This window comes from Prionailurus bengalensis, chromosome B1 (genome assembly GCF_016509475.1).
Source record: "Prionailurus bengalensis isolate Pbe53 chromosome B1, Fcat_Pben_1.1_paternal_pri, whole genome shotgun sequence".
In the NCBI taxonomy this organism is placed as follows: domain Eukaryota; kingdom Metazoa; phylum Chordata; class Mammalia; order Carnivora; family Felidae; genus Prionailurus; species Prionailurus bengalensis.
Window position 1 is genome coordinate 148,550,379 of NC_057344.1, and position 13,557 is coordinate 148,563,935.

General features: G+C 38.8%; 1 protein-coding gene across 6 annotated transcripts in view; it reads right to left on the reverse strand.

The window, feature by feature from the left end:
* Nucleotides 1-13,557, reverse strand: part of SLC4A4 (solute carrier family 4 member 4) — a 348,226-nt gene that overhangs the window by 140,501 nt on the left and 194,168 nt on the right. For all 6 annotated transcript variants that reach the window (XM_043572514.1, XM_043572513.1, XM_043572509.1 and 3 more), the window contains one exon: nucleotides 6,216-6,292. In XM_043572514.1, coding sequence (XP_043428449.1) covers nucleotides 6,216-6,292 — 77 coding nt within the window. The remainder of the gene's footprint in view (nucleotides 1-6,215; nucleotides 6,293-13,557) is intronic.

The following is a 13,557-nucleotide window of genomic DNA, read 5'->3' on the forward strand; positions in this document are numbered from 1 at the left end:
AAGTCGGATGCTTAACCGACTGCGCCACCCAGGCGCCCCAAAAGTTGTTTATCTTTTTAATGAAGTCATGGTCAGAAGTGGGTAATGTGTGACATGAGATTAGACATCCATCAAAGATAATTGTTGATGGCATTCTATGACTCTCTTTGATAAATTCGAAGAATATTCACGGGATTGGAAAACAGGTAGAAATGCTACCTATTGAAAAGAGGAAACGAAGCATATAGTTATGAGGGGACCTCAAATATAAAACATGCTTGTTAATTATTTAAGACATAAAACCTGCCATCCCTTTTATTCAATGTCCAATACGGGAATGGCCTGTCGTTCTGCTGGAGTTCAGTTCTTTCATAGGTACAGGTAAGAGTATGACTCAGACCCCTCACTCGGCCGCTCTGTTCTGCTCCTACATACCAATGCTCCTTTATGAACCATAAAGACTGAGATGCTTGTCTCTGTTCCTCGGAGAGGGCTCCCGTGAGGGTTACAGGAGTCACGTGTTCATGGGTTTTACCCAGGTGACACACCACACACCTGACGTCAGTTGACAGGAACATCAGTAGAAGAACTGGAGATACAGATGCCATCACTCAAAAGCTCAGTCTCGCTACTCTTGGTGGCCTATGTCCAGTTCTAGTGCATTAAAATAGTTTAATGTTACATTAATATTGATAATAATTTAATCTAATTGATAGTACCTGTATTTTAACTAGGAAAGTTTTTTTTTTCTTAAAATACTTTGTGAAACGGAAGAACTTCCTTTCCTCAAAGGAGTAAGATCTTGATGTCTATGGTAAATATATTAAGAAATTGGCTGTTGGGTCTTCAGAGCTATCAGTTTAATGCACTGTGGTGCTCATCCAGTGCTTAATTACAGGAACAATACCAGATGATCCAGAACACTGGCAAATTCCTCTATCCTATTGCACAGCATCCTCAGTGATCTTTTCAAAATGTAAATCATACAACTCCCCAGGTAAAACTCCTCAAACAGTGTCTCACTGCTCTTAGAGTGAAATTAAAAGCTACCCCTGTGTAACTTCCCTGGCCCATCTACTACTGCACACGTGCTACCTTTGCTCCAGCCACTCTGAGCTTGTTTTTATTTCTTCCAGTTTCTTGGATACACCACACTCATTCCGGCCTCAAGGTTTTACTATCGCTTTTTGCTGAGTCTAGAAGCCTCTTCCCTCAAATCTTCTCTTCCCTGGCTACACCTCCTACCTAAAACAGCTTTCCTGTACCTCTCCACATTACTCTGCTATGTTTTCAAAGTAGTATTTGTGATGGTGTGAAATTTCTCTATTCATCTGTTTACTCATTTTTATTGTTAATATTGTCTATCTGTTCCCCAAAGCATGGGAGCTTTATGAGTCAAAAAATTTATCTGTTTCATTCACCTCTGAAACCCTACCTCCAAGAACACTTTCTAGCACAGAGTATACTTTTTGAATGAATGAATGAGTTCAAATGACAGCAGCATACAGTTATGAGGTGATTTAAAAGTTCAAATGTATCGCAGCCTGACAGTTAACTTAAAACCATAGTTCTAAGTTTCACAAAAGACTCTTTTCTTTACCTGAAAATACAAGATAGAGCTTAGTTTACTTCAGACAGGTTAATCTGCTTCCTTTCCAAGCTGACACAGAACCTGTTTCTAAATGAATGTCAGTCTTCTGATTCAAATAAACAGCTTTCATGAAAGTATAGCATTATGAAAATGGGAAAATTCAACTGCCCCAGTTTTAAGTGGGACACAGATTCATGAAAGCAATATATCAGTGCTTCTCAAACACTACTAATAACCATTGACCATTAATTCTTTAGGCATATGGCTCTACATCAGGTGGGAGAAGGAAGCTATGGAAAGCCAAATTTCTTACAGAAAAGGAAAAAATGGTGACACATAATCAGTTTTGTTTATTATCTAAATGGCAAACTAATGTCCTCTGAAAGAGACTCCAAAGGCAATCATTGCAGTGGCTACACCAGACCCCAGCAGGGACACCTGGCTGAAGGCTGAAGGCAAGCCGTAGCCACTGAACCACAGGGAAGCTCACTGCAGCTTCTCAAACCGTAGTGACTGATGACATCCAAGGACGAAACCACTGCCTCACAACACGCCTTTGTTCTCAGGTTTTCACAGATGTGATCCCATTTGGAGCTCGCCCAACACCGCAGTGTTTCAGGGGTTCCTAAAAATGTGCTACAGACAAGTATTATAACCTCAGAAAATATGAGCCTTTCTTAGCCACTGCACCTTCTCCAAGGAGAGAACAGGACCACCCAGTGCTCAGTGTGAATTAGAGGGCTTCCTGGCTGAGCTGTGAAAAAGAAAAGGAGGTGCTACAGTACTTTTCTGTTGCTGTGCATACGAAATAGCTATTAACGCTACGGGAAGCTTTATGTAAGCCTTAGGAAGGAAATCTTCAAAACTATGAAAAAAATCATCTCAGCTGAATTTAGTTGACTCATTTCTATATCACATATGTGTAAGAAAAGGATGAGGGGTTGTTCAATCACAAAATGTTTCTTTCTGGGTTCCATCTTGAGACAGTCATGGCTTAGCAATTTCAAACTTATACATGATTTTAATGGTTCCATCCTCTTACTCTCTGACAAAATATTTACAGCCAGGTCTATTTCTGCAAACAAACAAACAAACAAACAAACAAGAAAGGAAAAAAAAAACAACCCAGGACTTTAAAAATAGAAATCAAGACCAGCAAGTATATTGGAAGATAAAAGGCATTAAGTGATGCCAAAAATGATTATAATACACTTTGGAAATTAACCTTAGGCCAAATTCTACCAGAAGACCTATGGATAGGTTCTCAAATAAGCTAGCTAAATAATGAGCCCCACCGAAGAGATAACCAGATAAGAAGTTACAACGTTATGTAGAGCAGTGTCTCCCTGAGAACCTGCAAGGTATTTTCCACATCTCCTGCGTCCACAGTAGTCTACGGACTGCAATTTCACTGAAGGTGGATCGTGTAATTGTGAGACGTTATTGCATTACTGGTGAACCTGAAAACAAGTCAAGCCCTTTTAAAGTCATTGTACCACTTAGCAAAGTCCTTCCACCACAGTTAGAGCTAAGAAGTAAAATGATGAGAAGGATTTTTATCCTCACAGCTGATTCCATACTCAAATGCAAATCAGAACTAAGCCACTGCATTTGGCAAGTACCCATTGCACTTGTAAGTTTTTTTTTTCTTTTTAAACAGAAAAGGAATAAAAGGAGATAGAAAAACAAATCAATCTAAGGTAAATGGTGAAGGTAACTGGATAATAAAGAAAAAAAATCCTCCATAGCAACAAAATAGAAGAGATTATTTATATAGATTTACAAGTAGATGAGCTCCAGATGTGTTTTCTTATCTACTTCTCCCCAGGTGCTTTTCTGCTTAATAAATATAACATCCAAGTTGAGGCTCTGAATCACCTAAATGTTGGCTATGCTCTTCTGCTGTTAACTATTTTGAGCTATTTCTCAATAAGGCAGCCGCTACTGAAATCCTAAGTACATAGGCTTGGCAGAGCCAGAGAGAAAAAGTGCAGTCCACAGATTTGTTTCTTCTGTTTTCCCAAAACAGAATCTCATAAAAAATATGCCCTCAAATTTTGTCACCATGTTGCTGTCAAAGAAATTCTGCTCCTCTTCATAACTCTGAACATTAAACCCATAGTTCTTGTGCTACCGGGAAGTTATATAGCTCCAGGAAGTCAAGAGGCACCATTGCAACTGTTCAAATTATAGCCAAGCAGAATAATCAGTCAATCAGAAACTTCAGTTCCAGTTGGATGGAAGTTTTTTGGGCCAACTTGGAAAAGCATACAGAACAAGTTTGACTTTACTGCCAAGATCATTTCCAGGACATTGGCTAATTAATTATAAAAGCTTTTTCAAAACAAATTTGAGCCTGGCAACTTTTTCCTACCCAAACAGAGGGGGAAAAAAGGTTAAAAAATAAAAGCCGGAGTTTATTTTGTTTTTTTGGCCGTAGTTTCATCTTCTTTACAAACCCATTTTCTTCTTCTCATCCTAAAATGATCCAGAAGCTTTGTATTTGAAGTTACTAAAATAGTAAGAACAGAAACTGAAAATATTAATTTGAATTCCTACTCTGCCTTGGGTTGTAGAAGAGATCGTGGGTCAGTTACAAAACTTCCCTTCAAACTCTTTGGTGGGAAGCAAAGAACGGAGTTCCTTCCTCTTTGTGGGAAGCTCACTGGATTAGCTGCAGTTACTGTAATAGATACAACGTAGATGGACAGTTGCTCTTAAAATGACAAACTCATCAACCATCACTTTCTGGCTTTGAAAACAAAAGGAACAAAACTCCTGAATGAAATCTTCCTGGTTTCATCTTAGTACGTATGTACCTTGATGAATATGAGATGTTCACGATAAGCATCAAAGATTCTGATTTCAAGGACCACAATCCCACAGGTTTTACAGCAAAATCAACACCCCCAAATCATTATGTTCCAACATATTTCATCTAACACTGGCATCAAAAGCTTATGTAATATGCATCTTAAGCCATCAAATTTCCTCTGCATATGCCCAGATCTGAAGACACTCTCAAGAAGGTAAGAAATTTCTCTTAGCCAGCATTTACCAGCTGCTTATTGGCAAATTCCTGGCAAGACAAGAACTGTCTGTAATAAAAGAAGCTTTTTCCAAAAAAGTCTGCCAAGCAGATATTCCTAACTCTGCCTTATCCAGTATCAAGACCCCTGGCAAAACACATAAACAGAACGTTACTGGTAAATATTGAATGGAGCCAAAATGTGCCGAGTAGTGTTGAGGGCAACTCTAAGTCCTAGTGGACTGAGCTTTTCTGCTACAGGTTCGTACTTCCCAAGGTATCCAACATTTAAATGACCTTCTGCTCACTTCAAGGGGTAGGCAAATGCAAGGGAGGAGAGTGATCTACATTAGCTTATGAAAGGGGAGCAGCTCTAGGAGTCAAGAATCAATTTTAATGTAATAGGGAGGTAATTAAGCCTGAGAGAAGCAGACAGTTCCTCTTCTGAGGAACACAAATTAAAATCAGAAGGACAACACTAGACTTCAGAGAATCTTGAAAGTCCACAAATTAAAATCAGAAGGACAACACTAGACTTCAGAGAATCTTGAAAGTCAGGAAGGGAATTCTGAACTTAACCTGATGGGAAGCCATTATAAGCTTTTGATCCAGGAGAGAAATATGAGGGCAATAATATGAAAAGTGGATTATTGACATGGGAGAAAACAGACAAGGGATTAGTTCCAAAGCTTTTCTAGCAATCCAGGCTGAGATGATGAAGGCCCTAATAGGGTGCTGCTGGGGAAGGGAAGGAAGAAAGAATCCAAAAGCCACTTCACAAGAAGGAGCACAAATTTACCTTTCCCGTACCTTTTAGAATTCACTAAAGCTTATAAACCTTTGTCACAACTGTTAAGTGCTGCCAGTGAAGAGGCACGTCGTCATAAATAAGTCTCCCTCACCTTAGAATGTATAATTCAGATGTACTTCTTCAGGTGGAAATTTCACCCAGTTAGTCCAAATAACTGGTTTTGTTTTTTAATGTAAAGTGCAAAATTACACCTACTGGCCATTCTCTGTGTCCAGATACCCACCCAACTGGGAACAATGGCCCAGGTTCTACCATATTCTTTTTTCAAAGAAAGCAAATCAAGATTCAAAACCGAATTGCTCTCCATGTCAAATAGGCTACTTACTATGTTTTCGCAGACAACATAAACAGCTAACAAGGCTATCATTACTTTTGCCTGAAGAATCTCCCTAAAGTTAATCGTGGCCAGCATTTCTTAGACCTTTAGTTTATCAGTGCACTTTTTCCTAAATAATACCTGTTAATCCTCACAATAACCCTGCGGCAGGAATTATTATTACTATTTTAAAGCCTATAGCTTTAAAGACAACTATAGCTTCAAGACTATTTTAAAGACAACTATAGCTTCAAAACTTAAATTGCCCAAGAGAACACATCTGTAAGGGCTGGAGTCAAGACTAATTCTTATCTTCGAGCTTCAAATCCCTCCACATACTGCTTCCCCTTCCCTCAGAGGAAGTGCAAAAAAACCCCATCCACACATCTCAGTTCATTTTAAGTTGGGAACCATCATTTCTAATCTCATTCCAGCATCTTCTAGGTACATATTTAATCTTACATTTCTGGAGTAAGATGTCTTTGCTTACCTGGTCCTTCTCTGGTTTATCGGAAATGTCATTCAGACTGGAGGAAGTCAGATTCCTATGGGTCATGGCTGGGCTACCTGAAAAAAACAAAAGTGAACCCTAATTAAAGTCTTCTTTTCAAAACCACAGAGACTTGGGTTATATACTTCATAAACACTTGTAGATGATGATGGGAATGGCAATGATGCTTCAGCTCCCCTGGGGTCCCCCTGAAGAGTTTTCCAGAGTCCAGGTTGGAGCACAAAGACAGTTAAAAGAAAAGTATGTAAAAACCCAAATACCATTTTTACGTCTTACCGCCTCGCTCTAGCTCGAGATGAGTTAAACTTTGAAAGAAACATCTAAAATGATAAGCAGAAAAAAAATTTACTCCTGGTTTGATTTGCCTTTTGTCACTGTCCTTTACACACATCCTAATCCACGTGGTATCCTTTCCATGTTCCCACAGAGGACATGGCCTCTGTCCTCAGGTCAGCAGAGCTGGCCCCAGATTACAGGACTGGACCTCCTTTCCCCAGGCATCTGCAGTCCTTCCTAGTGTACCGCTCACTCTGATAAATCGAAAAACCCACCTGTGGTCCCTTCTCCAGCTAACACTTTCACCAAGAAGATTTCTCCTTAGTGGGTATCTGATCCAGAATTCCCATTCTTCACCTCAAAGTGGAGTTGTCACAGGCCCCTTACTTCTTGCACTCCCATAAGCATATCCTTTCTTTCCCCTTAACATGCCAACCTTCTTATTCACGTTAAGGAATGGATTTCATCAGGAATACTTCGTGGGAACCAAGCTCCCTGGCAATACAGTGGCTGTAGGTCATAGCCAATGGCTTTAGACACCATCATACAAGAAGAGAGGAGGGACATCTAGAAGAGTGATAGCCCATCTTTAAGTAGACTATGTTAACCAAAAGAATAACATTCTGTTCATTCTGCAGTTGGACTTGAAATTTCTAGGCTTACTAAGCAAAAGAGTAACTTTTCAAAGCCACGGTGTTTGACCCAACCCCTGCAGGGTGCTGAGTAATGCATTCATCATTAATCCTCAATGATCTGACTCAGGCTGGTCTTCACATCAAAAGGACAAGGGTTGAAAAACAAGCCCCAAAGTTTGAATTCAGCTTCACATTCACTACCAAATTATTTTTTAGATTACAGACTTTAATTCCTTCAGATAGAAACTTCAACTCATAATTTTATAACAGACTAAAATCTACTTCTAATAATCTGATGTCTATATAAAAGCAGCTCTAAATATCATAATGGTCTTTACTAAATCAGAAAAATCAGAATTTTCTTGAGCTGGCAAGACAGGGTGTTTTCCACTCTGCTGCATTTCATTGAGTAAGCATGGCCTAGATCTCTTAAACCCTTTACCTGGTAGGACATTTTATACTAGGAAAATGTGAGCCCAGGGCATTTTTCGAAGGAAAGTAACATCTGAAAAACTGCTTTATGAGCAAAATTAAAAGAACCTTATTGGAGGCCGCATTTTCTTCTTTGAACTGCACACTAGGTTTCCAATGTGCACTCAAAATAAAAGACACCAGGTACAAATGTGAATGCTCCCAAATAATGATGGGCTTAAAAGTAATAGGGAATGTAGCTATAATTTTGCATTTTACATTAAAAGAAAAAGCAGTTTTTTGGACTAACCGGTTGGAAATTCTACCTGAATGAGTGAAGAAATCTGAACAATATATTCCTAAAGCAAGGAAGCCTTAGCAATTCTAATCATAAATTAAAAGTAGTTTATGCAAATGAAGAGATGAGGCTGATTTCTTTCTTTTTTTTTTTTTTTTATGTTTATTTATTCTGAGAGAAAGCTGCTGGCGCTAGAGAGAAGGGGAGCAGAGAGAGGAGACAGAGAATCCCAAGCAGGCTCCCAGCGATCAGCTCAGAGCCTGACATGGGGCTCAGTCCCATGAACCATGACATCACTACCTGAGCCAAAATCAAGAGTCGGACACTTAACTGACTGAGCCACCCAGGCACCCCAAGATTGATTTCAAATTATCAAATCAACTGATGTAAGTGGCAGTACTGAAATAATTTTTTTTTAATGTTTTATTTGTTCTTGAGAGAGAGACACACACACACACACACAGATTGCAAGCAGGGCAGGGGCAGAAAGAGAGGGAGACCCAGAATCTGAAGCAGGTACCAGGCTCTCACCTGTCAACACAGAGCCCGACACGGGGCTCAAACCCACGAACCGTGAGCTCATAACCAGAGCCAAAGATGGACACCCAACCAAGCTAACCAGGTGCCCACGGTACTAAAATAATTTGAAAGAAGTTTCATTAAGTGATTTAAACTTTCTGGGAAATATCCTAAATTCATTGATTTGCTTTGGAAACTATAAATGCTGCAAAGGTACATTTTAACCCAAGCACTGTCCTAACTATTGCAAAATCTAAATAGGTAAAAGCCAAATGAATAAAGAGTTTTTATTACAATGATAATCTTGACTGATGTCACAACTTTTCCAAGAAACCTCATATACCGTCTCATCATTTCTCTCATGATAGTACGGCTATATTTGTATTAGATGAAGCGGGGGTGGGGATCCAAGGAAGATGCAGGAACCAGATGGGGAAAAACAGGTCAATGCTAAGAAACAATCAAATCTACTGTTCTTCCTACCTTTATCTGATTCTCATTAATAAAGGTAACAGCTTCTCTGATGTGTAACTTTGTAATACAATCAAAGAATACGGAAGTCAACATTTCTAGGTAAACCCTGAGCAAGATAATAAACATACTTCACTGTTTCCCCACCCCCTCCCTAGCAAACTCCCCACCCCTACGCCCAAACACCTTGAAACCAAAACAAATGCTTCCCAAGGCAGTGGTCCCCAAAGTGCGGTGCCCAGACCAACAACATTAGCATTACCTGAGCACTTGTTAGAAATGCAACTTCTTGGGGCGCCTGGGTGGCGCAGTCGGTTAAGCCTCCGACTTCAGCCAGGTCACGATCTCGCAGTCCGTGAGTTCGAGCCCCACGTCAGGCTCTGGGCTGATGGCTCAGAGCCTGGAGCCTGTTTCCGATTCTGTGTCTCCCTCTCTCTCTGCCCCTCCCCCGTTCATGCTCTGTCTCTCTCTGTCCCAAAAATAAATAAATGTTGAAAAAAAAAATTAAAAAAAAAAAAAAAAAAAAGAAATGCAACTTCTTGGGACTTACCCTAGACCAACTACAGTAGTCCCCCTTACTCTGCTGTGTCAGTTACCTGTGGTCAATTGTAGTCCCAAAGCAGGTGATCCTCCTGATGAACCATCAGAAGGTCAATAGCAGCCTAACACTACATCACAGTGCCTACGTCATTCACCCCACTTCTTCTCATCACATAGGCATTTTATCATCTCACATAAAAAGAGTGAGTACAGTACAATAAGATATTTTGACAAAGACCACATACACAGACTTTTATTACAGTAATTGTTATCATTGTTTATTTTATTATTGGTTATTGTTGTTAATCTCTTACTGTGCTTAATTTATAAATTAAACTTTATCATAAGTCTGTGTATAGGAAAAAACATAGTATATACAGGGTTCAAGGCATCCACTGGGAATCGTGGAACGTATGTCCTGCAAATAAGAGGGACTACTATATAATCACAACTCCGGGTTTGGAGCCCAGTGACGCAGTTGTAACAAACGTTTAAAGTAATTTGGAGACATGCTAGAGTTTGAGAACCACTGCTCTAAATAAACCAGTTATCTTAACAGGATGGTGTGTCTCAGGATCTGAATTAAAAGAAGCACATATAAAGTGAGGTAGGCACAGGGGTAGTCCTGATAACCTCGCCCTCCTCCAAGCCACTGCTCTGAACTACTGTATCTCAAGCAAATCATTCAGTTAGCAACCTTGCCTCAGAAACACAGAGAGAGTGTCTTACTTGGCTTTTCCTCTAAGTCCTCACCTACACAATCAAATAAATAAATTTGTTTGGGAACCTCATTGTTTAATCAGCCTTTTCCAGAAACATATCACCCAAACCCAAGACAAGGACAAGAGCCAAAAGAGATTACAAACCCGATTATGTCTGGAATCAGAAATCTGTGCATGTTATTTTAGCAAACCCGGGAAGCTGTTATGCAACTGATCCCTAACAACGTCCTATTGTAGGTATTTTGCACCTGACATTCACTAAGACACATTATCAGGATAAATCAATGCTTTCTACTTATAGTTTGGGCCCATAATGTAAATTCATTATATTGCAATCCTAAGTGAGTGGAGGTAGTAGAAGAAAATGTTCTTATACCAAAGAGGTGAAATGCATGAGGACCCTGAAGTATGCCACTTCCTGCACAGATGGGGGATTCATTCACTCAAAGGTAACCACACTCAGCCCTTTCCATCAAAATCCAGGGCATACAGGGGTGTCTGCATGGCTCAGTCGTTAACCATCCAACTTCAGCTCAAGTCATGATCTCACAGTTCGTGGGTTTGAGCCCCACACTGGGCTCTGTGCTGACAGCTCAGAATCTGGAGCCTGCTTTGGATTCTGTGTCTCCCTCTCTCTCTGCCCCTCCCCTATCCCCTCCTCCTCCCCCCCCCCCCACACACTGTCTCTGTCTCTCTCTCAAAAATAAACATTAAAAAAAAATTTTTAAAGAAACAAACAAACAAACAAACAAATTCCAGGGCAAACAAATGTTATATAAGTGCTCTTGGTCCAAAGAAACTTTGTTTTTGTTTTGTTTTTTTACGTTTGATTTCTACAAAAGAAGAAGAATCAGCCTCAGGTGCATAATCATAATTAATTTCCATATCACTGTTTTCTGGCCCTAAGAAAAAGAAAACTTTGGAGAATCACATTTTTAGGCAGTTTCACACAATTAAAAACAATTTCATTTTGAAAGTACACACTTGGCAGGTACATACTGTCTTCTATAAAAATTAACTGCACTCTGTACTAAGTTTAAAATCATTGTTCTTCTTTAGCACACATGTAGCAATTCATAAAGTCCTTTGCAATGATATCTATTAGATACAATAAAAAGGGTGAGGAGAATGTACTGCATAGAAGGAAGATATTTAAATGTGTACGTATTAGATAAAAATGTAAATATGTATGTAATGCAATTAACACATCACCCCCCTCACCTCATACCTTTACAATGAAGCAACAGAGAGCCTCAGAACAAGCTAAAACAAAGATCACCTGGGGTATGAAATAAACTGGATTTTTTATCCTTAACAATTAAAGACTAATTTTAGCATGAAAAACAACTAAGGTAACTTACATAAAACAGACATCAGGGAATCTGGGTGTCCATGTCAGAAAATTCAGAGGTATGGGTCTGATTTGCACTGTTTGAGACCATAAAACTAATAATAAATGTAGTTTTGGAAGAATGCATGCTAATGTGTTCTGTATTCCACTGACTCACTGATATTCTCCACCCCCACCCACCCATTGTTGACATTAACAACTCTACTAGAAACTGTCTACATCTAAGACTAAGGGGCAACTAATCCTTTTAAGGACTAAGTACTTTAACTTACATTATCTTACTTAATGCTCATATAAGCACCTTGAAGTTAGTATTCTTCTAACTTTACACATAAACAAAATGAACTTCAAGGAGGTTAAGTTCATGGTCACACAGCAAGTAGTAAAACTATAATTTAAATCTGGATCTCTTAATACCAAGCCCTCTGCCTCCGAGAAAAAAAAAATTGGTCTCTCTATGTTATTTACATAAATAAACACGCAAACTTCACCATTTCTAATAAAGAGAAACTTTAACATATAACCAAAAAGAATCTATTCTATTTCCATGCCAATTATATACAATATAATGTTCTTAAGAATATTTAAGGCAGAAACATTCTTGGTTTCCAATTTGGTTATTCCCAGAGATGGAGTACACATTTCTTTACTTTTTCGTTTTCATAAAGAAAAAAAGGGAGAGAAGGGAATTGAACTCAGCTATAATGTTTGCCACTGTGATTAAATAGTAGCCCAAAACCACACCTCTGTGACAAAGGAGAAAGGATGCTAAAAGCAATAGCAATGTAATTATAAAAACAACAATGTCACATGCTTCTGAATGTCCCACCTCACAATCACAGCCAAGTATTTGTAAAATTCCACAATGTACATACAGTCAACTCTCCATTATTTCCATATTGGTTTTCTACCATATTTCAAGTTACTCCAACTGCAATTTCTTTCCATTTCAACCACTAAAAGCAGGAATATAAGCGGACAAGGAGAATAAATCACCTGGGATACTAGCAATGAGTTGGAGAAAGTCTAGAAAGAATCGCTAAAAGAGAAACTTAGATATTGTCATACCAGTTGCCTAGTCCTCCATTGCAACAAAATCTCAACAGCTGCCCCTACCAAAAATAATAATAAAATAAACATGTCATTAAGACCTCTAACCCATTGTTACTCCTAACCTCCAAATATAGAAATATTTAACATGTAAATATTAGATGAAGGAAACTTAAAAATACCATCAAAGGAGCTCTTTGAAGGAATTTCATAACTAACAGAATATCAGCTTCTATTTTTTTGCTTATTTGATTTTTAATTGTTCTGTTTAGAAAATTTTTGTTGTTTGTTCATGATTGTTTTTATACTTAATTTTATTTTTTTTTAATTTGCATCCAAATTAGTTAGCATATAGTGCAACAATGATTTCAGGAGTAGATTCCTTAATGCCCCTTACCCATTTAGCCCATCCCCCCTCCCACAACCCCTCCAGTAACCCTCTGTTTGTTCTCCATATTTATGAGTCTCTAATGCTTTGAACCCCCTCCCTGTTTTTATATGATTTTTGTTTCCCTTCTCTTATGTTCATCTGTTTTGTCTCTTAAAGTCCTCATATGAGTGAAGTCATACGATTTTTGTCTTTCTCTAATTTCACTTAACATAATACACTCCAGCTCCATCCACGTAGTTGCAAATAGCACGATTTCATTCTTTTTGATTGCTGAGTAATACTCCATTGTGTGTGTGTGTGTGTGTGTGTGTGTGTATACACATCATATATACACACCACATCTTCTTTATCCATTCATCCATCAATTCGATGGACATTTGGGCTCTTTCCATACTTTGGCTATTGTTGATAGTGCTGCTATAAACATTGGGGTGCATGTGTCCCTTTGAAACAGCATACCTGTACCTCTTGGATAAATGCCTAGTAGTGCAATTGCTGGGTCGTAGGGTAGTTCTATATTTAGCTTTTTGAGGAACCTCCATACTGTTTTCCAGAGTGGCTGCACCAGTTTGCATTCCCACCAACGATGCAAAAGAGATTCTCTTTCTACGCATCCTCGCCAACATCTGTTGTTGCCTGAATTGTTAATGTTAGCCA